The sequence below is a fragment of the Lupinus angustifolius genome, chromosome LG20 (assembly GCF_001865875.1).
Source record: "Lupinus angustifolius cultivar Tanjil chromosome LG20, LupAngTanjil_v1.0, whole genome shotgun sequence".
Lineage (NCBI taxonomy): Eukaryota > Viridiplantae > Streptophyta > Magnoliopsida > Fabales > Fabaceae > Lupinus > Lupinus angustifolius.
This window is the reverse complement of record NC_032028.1, coordinates 1,254,406-1,269,324: the sequence shown is the minus strand read 5'-3', so window position 1 is coordinate 1,269,324 and position 14,919 is coordinate 1,254,406. Positions and strand designations below refer to the sequence as shown.

General features: G+C 37.1%; 4 protein-coding genes across 7 annotated transcripts; 2 read left to right on the top strand and 2 right to left on the bottom strand.

Moving 5' to 3' along the window:
- Positions 334-5,444, top strand: LOC109336009 (protein TIME FOR COFFEE). Its single transcript, XM_019572330.1, has 12 exons — positions 334-504; positions 590-913; positions 1,008-1,126; positions 1,219-1,336; positions 1,431-1,650; positions 1,760-1,811; positions 1,898-1,960; positions 2,056-2,296; positions 2,391-2,457; positions 2,545-2,611; positions 2,771-3,148; positions 3,267-5,444. Exons 1-12 carry the CDS (start codon positions 408-410, stop codon positions 4,899-4,901), a joined length of 3,381 nt encoding a protein of 1,126 aa, XP_019427875.1. The 5' UTR covers positions 334-407; the 3' UTR covers positions 4,902-5,444.
- Positions 5,535-9,846, bottom strand: LOC109336010 (N-alpha-acetyltransferase 20). Of its 3 annotated transcripts, none has more exons than XM_019572331.1 (7): positions 9,704-9,846; positions 9,515-9,605; positions 9,292-9,424; positions 9,118-9,187; positions 8,263-8,323; positions 8,091-8,172; positions 5,535-5,766 (listed from the first exon to the last, which is right to left on the bottom strand). In XM_019572331.1, exons 1-7 carry the CDS (start codon positions 9,779-9,781, stop codon positions 5,655-5,657), a joined length of 627 nt encoding a protein of 208 aa, XP_019427876.1. In that variant the 5' UTR covers positions 9,782-9,846; the 3' UTR covers positions 5,535-5,654. The 3 variants fall into 3 exon arrangements, 2 of the variants coding, with proteins under 2 accessions (XP_019427876.1, XP_019427877.1); XR_002106288.1 differs by lacking the exon at positions 5,535-5,766 and adding an exon at positions 7,819-7,978 and having other exon boundaries at positions 8,014-8,172; XM_019572332.1 differs by lacking the exon at positions 5,535-5,766 and having other exon boundaries at positions 7,842-8,172.
- On the top strand, positions 10,000-12,447 carry LOC109336803 (pre-mRNA-splicing factor 18-like). 2 transcript variants are annotated; one of them, XM_019573630.1, is made up of 3 exons: positions 10,000-10,129; positions 10,181-10,876; positions 11,813-12,447. In XM_019573630.1, exons 1-3 carry the CDS (start codon positions 10,049-10,051, stop codon positions 12,215-12,217), a joined length of 1,182 nt encoding a protein of 393 aa, XP_019429175.1. In that variant the 5' UTR covers positions 10,000-10,048; the 3' UTR covers positions 12,218-12,447. The 2 variants fall into 2 exon arrangements, with proteins under 2 accessions (XP_019429175.1, XP_019429174.1); XM_019573629.1 differs by having other exon boundaries at positions 10,000-10,876.
- LOC109335148 lies at positions 12,983-14,459 on the bottom strand. Its single transcript, XM_019571235.1, has one exon. It carries the CDS (start codon positions 14,190-14,192, stop codon positions 13,299-13,301), a length of 894 nt encoding a protein of 297 aa, XP_019426780.1. The 5' UTR covers positions 14,193-14,459; the 3' UTR covers positions 12,983-13,298.

Genomic DNA, 14,919 nt, shown 5'->3' with positions numbered 1-14,919 from the left:
TATATATTTTGAAATTAAACTAACTTATTTAATGAAATGGATTTTCATTTGACATCAATCCAATTTGATTCATGAACCTCTACAATTAACATATATCCTTTCTATTAAAGTGAAAATCTTATTAAATCATCATCATCATCCCATATTTAATAATTGTCCCTTTTAATACATAAATTATAATTATTATCATCCAATATTTAATAATTGTCCCTTTTAATACATAAATTATGACTATTATGATATAATATTTAATAAGTGTCCTTTTAATGAAATTAAAAAAGTAAAGAAATAGGGAGTAGTTAGTTTTTCCTTCATAAGGGTGAGGTATTGTTCTGAAAGTGAGAGAAGACTAGAAGAGAGAGTGGGCGCCACCACATGAGAGAAGAAGAAGGAAGAAGAAGAAAGTGATGATGGAGAGAAATCGAGATTCAAGAAAATCATCTTCTATGGCTAATGGATTTCACAAACGCAGGCACACTGCTATTTCTCTCACAGAATCTTCTGGTATCAACACCTTCCTTTTCTCTTTCTACTCTTCTTTCTCTTTCTCTCTGTGTTTCACTCTTTTTCTATTGTCTTTGTTTCGTAGATGAAAGAGCGGTGGTTGAAACTGAAAGGAAGAGAGGAAGGAATTCTGATAGAGAGAGGGATTCGTTAATTAGGAACAAGAGAGCGAGGAGGAGAAGCTTTAACTCTCAATCTCACACAACCGATGATGATAGCGCCGGAAATGAACACGACGACGATGTTCAACACGCCGGAATTTCTTTTATGCGTTCCTATAATACGACGTCGTTTAACTCCGATCAAAACCATCGCCGGAACTTTACGGCTGCTAAGCCACCGCCACAGCCACCGCTGAAAGTTACTGATGAAATGATCGGTGTGGTAGTGCCAAGGAAGGCTCGTTCTGGTGATTCTCAATCCAATGCGGTTTTCTAATAACGCTTTGTTTCGTTTGTTTTTTGTTTTCTTTATAATTTTTGTTGTTTGATGTGTTTATGTAGCTTCTGTGAGAAGGTCACCTGCTAGTGGCGGTGAAGAGCGTAATTTCCGGCAACCGTCGAATTCTCCGGGATTAGACTGTGTTGAACGGGTCTCGCCTTCTTTTTCTTCTTCGAAGATGGTACATGCTTGTATATATTTATTTGATTCGATTTCGGCAGAAGGATTGAGTTTTGAGTTTTTTTGAGTTTTGAGGTGTATGCTATGTTGCAGAAAGCGGTTGCATGTGTTGGTAAGACATCAACATCGTGTTCATCAGATATGGACATTGAGATGGCTGAGCTTCTATTCGATTTGATGACTTCAAAGAACCACAAGTTGAAGGATGTTGGTGGGTTTTAATTTTTGGACTTTTGTGTATTCTTCTTCTTCTTCTTCTTCTTCTTCTTCGATCTCTTCTTAATTTTTTGTCATTTTATTACCAGAGGAGAAGAAAGTGGAGGACTGTGATGAATCTGCAGATTTGGAATGTCATGAAAATGGATCATCAGAGGCTCCAAAAAAGGACACTGGGAAAGACAATTTGATTCTAGGTGCTGGATGTGATGGTGTTACAGCAAATGGAAGATCTATGTCCCCCAGAATGGAATCAACATCATGCTCCGAGTTGGATTTTGATAAACAGGATTCAGATTCTGCTAGAGTGTGAGCACCAAACCATGATAATTTTCTCTTTTCTCGCTCGTAAGTATTAATTGTTTGGATAACTGATTATTGAGTGTTGACCCCATTTTCTTGTGGATGAATTTTTTAGGCTGTCTGAGGCCAAACACAAAGGAGCAGACAAATTTGAGATTGATCTGATGGTGAGGATCATTTTTATTCACATTCCAATTACATTTTCCATTGGTTTTTGCTGTCAAATATCTGAAGAAGAGTGCCTTTTCAACAGGCTCCTCCCTCAAAGGGTGATTGCGCGTCAAAAACTAAGGCCTTGGCACTGGATGTGGAAATGGTGAGTAGCTTGACCGTGAATCTTATAATTATTTTTGTTCACCTATTCCTCCGTTTCATAGTCCAACTTGTTACAATTTATGATTTCTGATGCAGAAGAAGGGAGACAGTGACAAACTTGAAGATAAAGTGGAAAGACCAGTGAAGAAAGAGAAGTCCCTGGAAGAAACTGAAGAGGCAGAGATGCTTGATTTTAAGGAAAAGAGGGATGTGCCAAATCATGATTTGGAGAACTCAAACAATGATAGTGACATAAAGACAAACGTTGCATTAGAAGAGCAGGATAGAAATAAGGAACAACCTCCTAAATCGTCAAATCCCAGAGTGGAGAAAACTGGTAATTTGTTTTTTTAAGATATGTTTACAGTACCTCTAGTTCTGGCCTATTTATTGATTAGAAGTCTCTCAACTCCTTTTCTTTTCTTCTCCAGTTCAGGCTAGTTCGGTGCCTTTATTAACAGCTGTATCAGGACGGCCAAACAGTCTCTTTTCCATAGGGTATTAGATCGTTAATATGCTTTTTTTCATTCCGATGCTTCTCTAATTTCAATAATGTGACTGCTAATAAAACAATATGATTGGCAGATACAAGCCGCACTTGCAGACAGTTTTGAAGATGGATAAAACCACAGCATCGTCAACAGAACTACAGGTATTATAATTTCTCACAAAATTCGTTCATCTAATTGTGTACTTATTTGAGTCTTTTTTTATTTTATTTTCACTTTGTCAAAATAATAAATCGTGTGGCCTATTTATGAGGTATGTATCATGAGTGCATGACTAATTCCTGCATAATTCAAATATGCAGCATGTGGATTTTGTTCTCTCTCAACCCCAACCAAAGAGATGTGCAACTCATCAATACATTGCTCGTAATATCTTCTTACACCAGCAATATTTAAAGACGAAATCCCATTTGCCAGCTTCTTTTGGCACTGCTTCTCTGTGTAGCACAAACGCAAACGCTGTGCCCTGCACAGAAAGTATGGTAGATGGGAAGCAATCTTCAAAACACTTGCCAAGTGTAAACCAAAGAATGCAAGAGAAAGTATTGGCTGCTGTCGCAAGCGACCCTAGTCTTGCTGCAATTAAAATTTCTAACAATACCGATCGAATCGATTCAACACAGAGGATGCAGTTTGTGCTCCAGCAAGTTCCACATCCTGGGTCAACCAGCAGTCTGGTGGTAAGGTCTTGTCATCCAATTGCATTTATGTAGTTCAAAAGTCGGGTGTTGTATATTTTGCTGATTGCATTGATGGCCTTTATTTGGTAAAGTCATGCGCTTTTATTTTTAAACGTGGCAGGGTCCTGCTTTCCCGTTTTCTCCTGGACAGCATCAAACAACATTAGCAGCAGCTACTAGTCAGGCAGGAGGTGACAATTCCACCAGCAGTGCTTCCTCACATAGTAAGTCCCATAGTTCAGCTGTCGGATCTTTTGGTAACTCCCCAACATTGCCAGACATTGCAATTACGAGGAGCTTTAGGTACCCAAAATTTTCAACCAGTGATACTCCACATGTGACAATAATTCAGAATAATGGGTATTCATTCCCCGTTTCAAATTCTCTTGGAGCAACTGCAGCGACCGGAGGTACAAGCCCTGCACAAGCAACACATATAATCAATGGGCCTTTCTACTCTTCTCAAATATTCCATCCTCTTCAGCATCCACAACAGCACCCTAACTCGCAAGCACTGGTTCAGTCAACTTATCTTAACGCAAGCACACCAAGTGGTTCATCATCCCATAAGAAGTCGCAGGGTGGACAAGTTAATGGCAACAATGTTTTGACCTCTACAACTGCACAGCCACAGCAGTTGCAAAAGCAACAGACTTCACTGACCCATCATCGCCAGTATGGGACTGAGATGAGTGGAGAGAATGCCTCTTCTGTTCTTAATCAAGCAACTTATCCCTCAAAGAATGTGCATGTGCATAATAACTACACATTTCCAGTTCAGCCAGTGAACCTTTCTTTCAGGCCATCTGCAACATCAGATATTGTCAGTGGCAATGGTGAAAAATTTGGAGATAAGCAGCGAAAGCAACAGGCTTCAAAGGGGGGAGTTGAGGTTGTACCATCTCAAGCATTTGCAATATCATTTGCTGCATTTAATGGGTCAAACATTCCTTCAAACCTTAACTTCTCATCCATAGCGCAGAACCCAGTTATATTTCAAAGCCTGCCTGATATTGCATGGCAAGGATATCAAGCTGCAAGCACGTCTCAAACTACTCAGCAAAAGACTAATTCAATCACTGAAGGGAAGAGTGGAGGTAATTCTTCCCACCAAGATGATGAAAAGAAAATCACTCATGGGAAGTCATCAACCAATGGGCCAACAACCCTTGTTTTTGATAATTCATCAAAGAATCTTAATTTTATTGTATCTCCCACCAATGGAAACTGGCCTAGTCACTCCATTGCTTCAACTGCAATTACAAGTGTCCCTCTTTCTAGTAACGCTTCAAGTTCTCAACAGCCATCACAACTGCATCAGCTTCAGAAGCAGCATGTTATGCAACGGCATCAACCTGCTATGGCTACTCGATACAATGCATCACCTTCCATTGCTACCACAAATTTTCCTAACAATGCCCCTCTTTTCTCACAAACTGTTACTCAATGCAAAAGTTCTAACCAAGGTTCTTCTCACTCCAAGAGCTTGGCAAGAACTGTAGATTCTCATGTTCACCAAACATCTGGTATTACATCCAATGCCCCAACCCTCAAAAGTTTTTCTCAGGAGCAAGGAAGAGTTTCACAGGGTCATATGCAAATTTCTTTTGCAGGAAATTACATAACCTCCCTGCCATCCCAAGGGCAACAACTACCCAATAATAATCAGCCTTTGTATACAACAGCTGCAGGAACTCAGCTTAATGAGGGCAACTTGAAGCCGAGTTCGGAGGGAAGGAAAGTTCGCCAATGAACACATAACAAATGCTACCGACAGAGAACTCTTCTGCATGGAATGGCCAAAAATATTCCCCAGTTTGTGGGAGAAACGTCTCATCAATCTTAAGCTCATGCCCCAGCCACATATCAGCAATATACCTGGGAGACCCTTGCCACTACTACTTCATGTAGTTTGCAGCATAAGATAGATGGGTGAAGTTTTGGTAGGCTTAGCAGCCAGGCCCTGGAGTTTTGCTTGCAGTTCTTCTAAAAGGTAGCAACAGTATATGAAAGGAGTAAAGCAATGTTGATGTGGGTGATAATGAAAGGAAATTGGGTTCTCCATTGGACCTACAATTTTGAAATAGATGTAGGGACTGCTATGCTGTCATATTTCGTTGCTTGTTGCGCCTTCTTGAACTCTCTATCACTCTCGTGTGGTTTAGTTAAGTTCACACATCAAAGCAATTATATTATGTATATATATCTATATTATAATGTTGTTTTGCTCCCATAGCAAGAAATGTACCTATATTCATTTTTTAAATGAAAAACCCCCCGGCAATTATTACTTTCAGTTTTGTTGTTATTATAAAGGGTGAATTGATAGAGAGATATTGAAGGCTACAACTGAGATCAAGCAAAGTCAAATTTAGTTACAAAATGCAAAAAAGAAAAGCCTTAAATATTGCTTATTCAAATCAAATTCATTGTAACAATCACATGCACCTAGTGACCTAGGTGTCGAGCTTGAAGGGAAGTCCATTGAATATGGCTCCCTTAACATCTACACAGACAACATAAAAATTAGGGAGACAATAAAAAAACATATAATACAAAACGTGAATAGCAGATGGGCAGACTCATGAAACCATCTATCTCCTCTATTTATCATGACCCTGCGACAAATGGAAAGAAATAGATTAAGTTTGATATAGAACATATATTATCAACTACTTTATACAAGTCTTATCCCCCAGTTAATGCCAAGCTCTCCTAAGGTTTTTGATATAACATATTCTATAATAATTGCGTTGAATCTGTGATAATATATCAACGTCATGAATATGAAGATTTGATACAGCGTTGCTTGCACAAATGTAGAAAGTGGACCATTACATGTGTTCTCAGAATATCATACTGGTCCAATGGTAATGTAGTGTAGGCAATAGTTGAGATGGCGAACAGTGCCACTAGAGTTTTCTTTTTAATTCGGTCTTCCGCATTAAAAAAGTGAAGTTTCTACAAATCCTGTATTGGCGCATTAGGTTTAGGGAAAATTTGTTTCATTCTAAACTCAAGTTTTTAATTTAAAAAGTTCTCTGATGTTGATTATTATGTAATAAGTTAATTTATACAAACACATTCGTGAAAGGAATAAATTTGGATCAAATCACCGATTTCATTATGACCTGGTGTAACTAATGTTCTCTATCATGAATAGATGGGAAAGGCAATGGACGAATGAAATAGATGAAACTGCATAAGCAGTTGTATGCATGTTCGACATATACACCTGTATCTTAGTGAAATGGTATAAATTATTAACAATTGGATATGCATATGTTTATTATTAACAATTGGAGCATATGCTGAAAAATAATGAAATGGTATAAATCTAGGAAGTGACACAGCATTCATGTTAATTTCAGTCCGTAGGATTATTGAAATCATTCATCTTGTTTTGCTGGGTAAGTGACATAGCATGATAACTTTTTGAAGTTTAAAATTTAATAATAAAGTATTTTTTTGACCAATCAAAAACAATGATACATAGAGTGACATACTTTTTAGGACAAAAAATGTGCTCCCAACTTTTTTTCCTTCAAATATTGTGCATCTGACCATCTAACATCTGTACAGCACATGATAACATCACTTGAACTACTCTCTATGCTGCTACTCTGACACTTCATTTGAGTGTTCATGAAAAATAAGATGGACAACCTTTATTGGTTTGGATAACAATGTTATTGAGGGAAAACTTTAGTTGAAGGAATTTATTTCAACCCTGGACTTAACATGTCTTCAAACTCAGCTGTGCAGCGCCTTCAGCTAGCACCAAATTAAGACTGTATAACCATTTAACAAGATTGCTTGTAATTTGGAGTACTTCCATTAAGTTATTCCATCTAATTTCATGTTTCCATCTTTTGGTTTATGAAAATGCACAGGTGTGTTGGAACTAGCACTAAATTTCAATAGGACTGCAAATATGTATCGTCTATTCCGTTTATCTCACCCACAAACAACACCAACACGGTGAAACCATCACAATAACTATCTTAATTTATTAAAAAAGACATCAGGAAGAAAAGCCAGGTTATGTGCTTTTGCACATTCCATTATGTACATACAGTATATGTTCCTTACTATCTTTCTATAGGGAATTTTCAATGGCTTAGCATCATAAGCTTAGGGCCACAAATATGACAATGAACTTGCACAAAGGGTGGCTGCAAGTCCAGCTCCTTTAATGCCAGACAAATTTCTCCACTATCGGCAAATGGGTAAAGGGGCCACAAGATATCACTCAAGCACAACTCAAGTGATAAGGATAAGGTGGATAGATTCAAAACCGAATAAAGAAAAAGGTTGGGTAGAGAGATAAAGTAAAGTGCTAAAGGACATTGATCAAACTCTCTTCCAATTCAAGACAGGCATAAATGAAGTGAGACTATTCACAGATAAAGTGAAGGCCAAAGAGCAATTTCTTTTAAGCATAGACCTGATTTACACTTTCCCTAGAGGATCCTTAAATTACGGCTGAGGTAGACTGAAAAGGCAGGAAACCACCAAGACCGAATATTTTTTGTAAGTTTTATCTAGTTTGCCAAAGAGAAAGCAAAAAAAAACTACATGCACTGCTGCACATCTATTTTCTTAACACTTCCTTGTAACAAATTATGAATGCGAGTAATATTTATACATATTGGATATGACTATGAGGCAAGGTGTAGGTGAGGTATGAGTGCACATGTACCTTGACCAAGGATCTAATTCATGTTTCAAGAATGTCTTTCAAGTTCAGATCATATCAACAGGGTAGGGTTACTTCCAAACTAAAGCACAAGTTATTCATGCATGAATCAGGGTTCTAGTAGTACAGGGATATTTTCCAAAACAGCACACATACTTATCAAAATTCCCAACCCACATATTTTCTTTAACACACAAAGTAACTTGTGCCACATAATTGCTTAAAAAGCAGATTTAATCATACTCTAATTCATCAGGAGTGATTGGTCGTTTAAGAGGGATGACAGACTTCTTTTCAATATCACGAGACAAGGCCTTCCTCATATCTGAAAACAGTATACAAATGATAAAGATAAGTAGCAGTATGAGCTTTGCTAAAGGAGAAGACAACCAAAAACAAGAACATGGAAACCCACCTAATCCATCTTCTTCCCCGGAGTAGTAGCGTAGCACTCGCCGATATATCACGTAACCAAGCTGTGATGTAAATTAGGAAAGAGAAGAGAAAATTTTTTAGTTACAATCCAAACTTTAAAGTTTAAAGTCAAGAACTTCTACAGAAATTCCAGCATACAATAATAAAAAATGTAGTAATTCCTAAATAATATGTAAACTGCTAATAAGAATAACAATCTGTAATCCACAACATACAATTACACAATAAATTAATATAATAATCATACTATATCCTTGTATAGCATCATTTACCAAACTAATGTAGAATGAAGCAACAATAACACATCCACGTCCAAAAATGCTGTGTTGCCAGTAATCATGAAGAAGGTCCTCCAAGTTATAAGATATTGAAGGAAAATTACTTAGTGGAAAATGACCAAGAGAAAATAAAAAACATCAACGCATGCACTTTAACTCTTGGGATAAGAGAGTCTGAAGCACTAGGGAGATCTCCACGAATGATCTAAATGAATAGCTACATAAATGGGTTTGACACAACATCTTGTCAATTATTTTTCATGTGAGACTTATTTCACTCATTCTTGGATTTGGATATGACAATGACTGAAGCACATTTTATTAATTCATCATATGACTACTTACAAAAGGGAAATAAATGAAAATGCAAACTCATAGCATTCAACATTAAAAAAAATAAATCAACAACTAGTTTATCAGTATTTCAACTCCTAAATAATATAAACAAACTTATTCCAAAACTGAAAGTAAATCTTAGCAAATCAAACTCAACTCAACATTAACATCTAAAGAGAAGAGAATTGACAAGATATGACATACAAGGATAGAAGCATTACCTTTTCATACATCTTGATGGCAGGCGCATTTGATGCTCTCACAAAGAGATCCACAAAGTAAGCATTGTAGCTACAAAAACCACATTAAAATCAAAACTATTGTGACAATAGACAAAGGGAAAAAATGTATGAGAAACATAAAATTGAAAAGAAACATAAATATGTATTACATACTTGTTATCACTGATGTTTTCCAATAGATTCATGAGCTTTTTGGCTAACTGCTGGCGGCGAAACTCAGGAGCAACGGTCACAGCAGTTACATGACCATGCCAAGACTCTCCTTGACCTTCTACTTTCCCCATTACTATAACAAATCACATTCAATAATATTAATAATAATAATTAGAAGAAGAAAACATGAATTAATGTGATTCAGATTACGAAGATAACTTACTATAACCCATGATTCGGTTTCCAGGAGCTAGTGCAACGTGGAAATAATCAGGCCATCGAGCTAGATAGGTCATGTAGAATGACATGTTAAACTGCAATTAACCACAACAACGCTATCACTATCACTATCACTATCAAAACATACAAATCAATATTATTCATCGCAAAATGATAAACTAATATTACTTACAGTTTCGGTTAGATGATCAAGATTCACAGCGGTAAAACGAAGAAGATCATTGCAGCAGAACCTCCGCATCGTCGTCATATTCACACACCGATTCAACTATCGTACCACACTCCCTCTCTATCTATCTCATTCACAGAGAACCCAAATACGACATCGTTTCAATCAGATAACATGTACTGCGTCCATGAAATGGATGGGCCTAAAGCCCAAATGTAAAATGGGCTGTTAATTTTTCAGCCCAATCCGAAATTGAAGTAGTTAACGTGAAATGTAGTGAGTGCATGACTAAATCATTTCTTCTCTTCTCTGATAAAATAAAATAAAAAAATAAAATAAAATTAGTAGATGGATCTGGTGAAACAAGAGATTCTGAAGAAGCGTCAATCTCTGGCTGAAGACACTGGCGGAAAGAGAGTTTTCAAGCGCTCTGAGATTCAACAAAAACAAATTCAAAAGCTACGAGAACAAGAAAAACGTGAATTAGAAGCCAAATCCCAACGCCACTTAAATTCCTCCAACTCCGCCGCTGCAACTTCCGTAACAACCTCCTCCTCCACCACTAATTCCAAAAACGCCACCGCCATTGCCTCCGTACCCCTCACAAACGATCAGAACATCGACAATCTCGTTCTCCCGAAACAAGAGGTTATTCGCCGCCTCCGATTCCTGAAACAACCAATCACGCTCTTCGGTGAAGACGACGATGCTAGGCTTGATCGCCTTAAGTACGTTCTCAAAGCAGGGACGTTCGAGGTGGATAGTGACATGACGGAGGGGCAGACCAACGATTTCTTGCGTGATATTGATGAGTTGAGGAAGCGGCAGAAGTCTGGAATGATGAGCGAGAGGAAGAGGAAGAAGACCGATGACGGTGGTGGAGAGGATGGAGATGGTGGTGGTGGTGGTGGTGGGGAAGAGGATATGAGTGGAGATGGTGGGTCAAGTGGTGTTGATGCGGATAAAGATTTGAAACGAATGAAGGCGAATTTCGAGGAATTGTGTGGGGAAGATAGGATTCTGGTGTTTTTTAAGAAGCTGTTGAACGAGTGGAAACAGGAATTAGATGATATGGGTGAGTCTGAGAAGAGAACTGCTAAAGGGAAATCAATGGTTGCTACTTTCAAGCAATGTGCGCGTTACTTGACCCCGCTTTTCAAATTCTGTAGAAAGAAGGTGAATTCAATTCCCCTTCTCTCCATTCCTATTCATAACTTCCTCTGTTTAGGAGATTAACTTGTAGCATATCCAAAACTAATTCAATTGTGGGCTTTGGATTGGAAAAGTAATTTGTTGTAATTATATCTTTGAGGGAACTTTATCTACTGTCCTTACACGTTGTTGTAGTGTAGACATTGTAATTCTACCGTGTAATTTGAGGGAACTTTATGTACTCTGCATTGTGTCTTTAAGTTTGTTACCATTGCTTTCAGTTTCAATCTTTCAAGCTTCATTACATGGGTCTAGCTTTTTTGTATTTGGGCTTAAAAAATCAGATACTTTGGTTGTCCAATTCTTCGTTATTTGATGCATAATTTTGATAAATAGATATATGGATTAATGCACCTTCTCTTTTGTGAGTTTTGACCTTTTCTTTTTTTCCTTTTCGCTGCCCTTACGTGTACAAATACAAATTTCAGTGACACTCAATGATGATGAAGTTACATAACTGGGTTTTATTCCATTCCCACCTCTTGATTTCCCCTTTCTCTTTTCACCTGTGTCATATCTTGAATGTGTTAATTCTTATTGATCTTGAGATGAGTGCTGTAAAAGTTGAAGTTTAGCTGAACTTAATAGATTCTTCATGTCTGATGATATTATGCTCAGTCTCTATCTAAAAAAACTTACTGTGGTTACAGTCTTACAAATATGATTAATTGAGAGGAAGGTGCACCTTATGAGAATCAGAGAACTCACCTAATCGTTGAGTATTTAGTTTGCCTTTTAAAGTCCATGGATCATTGTCTTAATGCATATTTTTTCAAGCAATGCATTTTTATTTGTGAGTTGTAAACTTTATTTATGTCTCCCTTGTCTGGTGATTGCTATGTTGCATTGCATGTTTTGTTCAAGCAGTTAAAAATGGATCTTGTTACATGCTATTTGCAGATCCTTCCTGATGATATCCTACGGGCACTATTGGTGGTGGTTGAATGCTGTATGAAGAGAGATTATTTGGCTGCGATGGACCAGTACATCAAGATGGCCATCGGGAATGCACCCTGGCCTATCGGTGTCACTATGGTTGGTATTCACGAAAGATCGGCTCGTGAAAAGATCTACACCAACAGTGTTGCCCACATCATGAATGATGAAACGACTCGCAAGTACTTGCAATCGGTAAAGAGATTAATGACATTTTGCCAACGACGTTATCCAACATTACCGTCCAAAGCAGTTGAGTTTAATAGTTTGGCAAATGGTAGTGATTTGCAGTCTCTTCTAGCAGAAGAGGGAAACAGCCAGGGAACTCAGGAGAGGCTTCGGATAATGCCAGTTCCAAGAGATAGCTAGTTATGGGTGAATTCTGTCCTGGAATATGATATCATATCAGGAGTAAACATAATTTGTTGTATGTTTAATTTCTTGATGCTGTCCATTTCTGTTCCTTTAAACTTTTAATGTGTAAAAAGAGAAAATCTCCAGTTTGGCTCCGATAAAAACATTGCCTTCTAAGTTAGACAATGCTGAAGTTGATGTTTTCGGAAATGGTTTTTCTCAAATGTGACTATCCTTCTGGTCTCCCCCTCTATCTATTTAAATACTCGCCCATAGTTACATGGCATGGCATTACCAGTTTGGTGTGTGGTACCGGATTCCATTTGTCACTTTTTATGCTATTATTAAAAGAATCCAGCAATGTAGTACAAGATGCAAAATCCAATAAGCATACATATAACTCATCTACAGAATAGAAAGTAGGCAATCATTCACATTAATGTAAATTGGCTTAGATGGCATTCTGCTATGACCTTTGAGCATGACTTGAGATCCTGATTATATTGTAAATCCTCGTGGTAGGATTAAGAGACATGTCGTGTGACAATTATTTCCGTTCGTGTGTATAAGTACTTAACATTATCTTCACACCTTACTTCAACCCATTCTTTGGTTAGATCAGAATTGAGAACTGTTTCTTGGATCTATGAAAATTAAAATAAACTATAACATTTGTAAGAACTAAGATGCAGTAATCCAACACTCCTTGTATGCAAAATAAGTTAAATGGCTTATTATCCCTACATCAGATGCTTAAGGTCAAAACAAAAAACAAAAATAAAAAAATCCATCCACATTGCTATGCAAAATCAGAATATCATTCTTGACACTGTTAATGCTCAGAAGTTTATTGCAGCACATTCCTTTTTCTTCACAGACCATATACCTAGTAACAAATTCTGCCAGTAGATTATGGAATTTAGAAATTATAAAAGTTATAGTAGAAAGCAAAAGAGGGATATATACACAGATGAGGGGTAAAGGGGCACAATTTCAGCAGTTTAGTATATTCTGATCACATCATTGTATGAAAATTTTGGATGTCAATATCAATTTAACACTCAAGATTAAGATTTAACAATAACATATCTATTGACTACTCATTCTTCCAAGCATACAAAATCAGAGAAAATCCAAGACCTTGCAACTGAGAATCCCTAAACTGCTGAGAATAAGCCCATGTTAGTTCAGAAGGATCAGAAACAGATTGGCCTGGCCACAGCTTCTGAGTTGAAATGCATGTTTGGAACATGAACACTGCATTCCCCATAGCATTTCCAAAGAGCCAATTATGCACATCCCAAAAAACTTCAACAGGTACCCCATCCACCAAAATGGTGTGATTCCCTCTGAATTTCCACTTGAGTCTCTTCACCTTCATCACTGTCTTACTATCAATTCTAATCACAAGACAAGGATCAATTAGCCCAACTGTATCACACTCAAGTGTGACATCATGCACTTGGCCCTTGTCACAGAACTGAGCCTTTGCACCATAAAACTTTTTTCCAAAAATGTGTTCTCTCTTTGCAATAAAAGTGCCACCAGAGTGAGCATAAGTAGCTGTATCACAATCAATCTTCTTACAAGCTTCCCTTTTCAAATCCCCAAGGAGCAAAACCATTTCTTGGTTAAACAAAACAGCTAAATAAAACCCCTCAAGTGGCTCAGGACCAGAACCAAATTTAGCACAACTCAAGTTCCAAAATATGTCAACTTTACTTGATTGAACCTCTAAATTCTTAGACCCTTTTCTTTTTGAGAACAGCCATGGCTTTATATCAACCTTGCCCAAGTCATTTATTCCCACACTGAAGCCTTGACCCATCAGAGTTTTGGTCCATGAGATTGTAATCAAGGAAGAACTGTCACCTAGTTTACACTGATAGACACATGTTACAACATTTTGTGCTGCTCTAGTGGTACTTGATGAGGATGAACCAACAATCTGAACACCATTTTCTCCAAAACAAGAAGGAAACTCCCTCATGGCAAAACCAGCAGCAAGAAAATTATCTAAATTTGTTTCTGCTAATAAAAGTTGAATAGGACCAAGTAAACAAGGACTTTTTCCTCAGCTGATTTGAGGAGCCATACCTAAAATGTTTCAAGATCAGGACCAAAGGACTTCTTTTTTTACTTGGTTTCTAATGCTGTTTCTTCAGACTAAGGATAATAGAAAGAAAAAGAGGGGGACAGATAGAGTTAGATTTACTTCACTTGTCAATTCTGTGCTGAGACTAACTTATGTATGAAGAACACTTCTACCAATATTTGCTGTCCCATTATGCATCAATCCTATCAAGAAGTGTCAATTAGTTAAGAAAAAAAATTATAAAAACATAAAATAAATTTTTATTATTACTTATTGTAATATGATTGACTTGAAATTTTTTGGGACATGTTATCCTTCCTCAACTTTAGTAAAGAGAATGATTAAAATATTGTAGGGAAAAAGAGAGGATGCTTTTAGCACATGGGGTACCAAAAATAAAGGCTAGAATTGCCTTGTGATACTGCTATGATATGCATGAATGCAGCAAATGACAACTGACAATTGGGTACGTCTTTGTTACTAAAACTGGCATTTATTTAGGAGAATTGTATTCTACTTCTCAATGAAAATTACATCTTGTTCATACAGATCTTAAATCATTATTATGCAAGTTTTAATAATTAAAAATGTAATACATTATTATATACTTAAAGTGTCATGC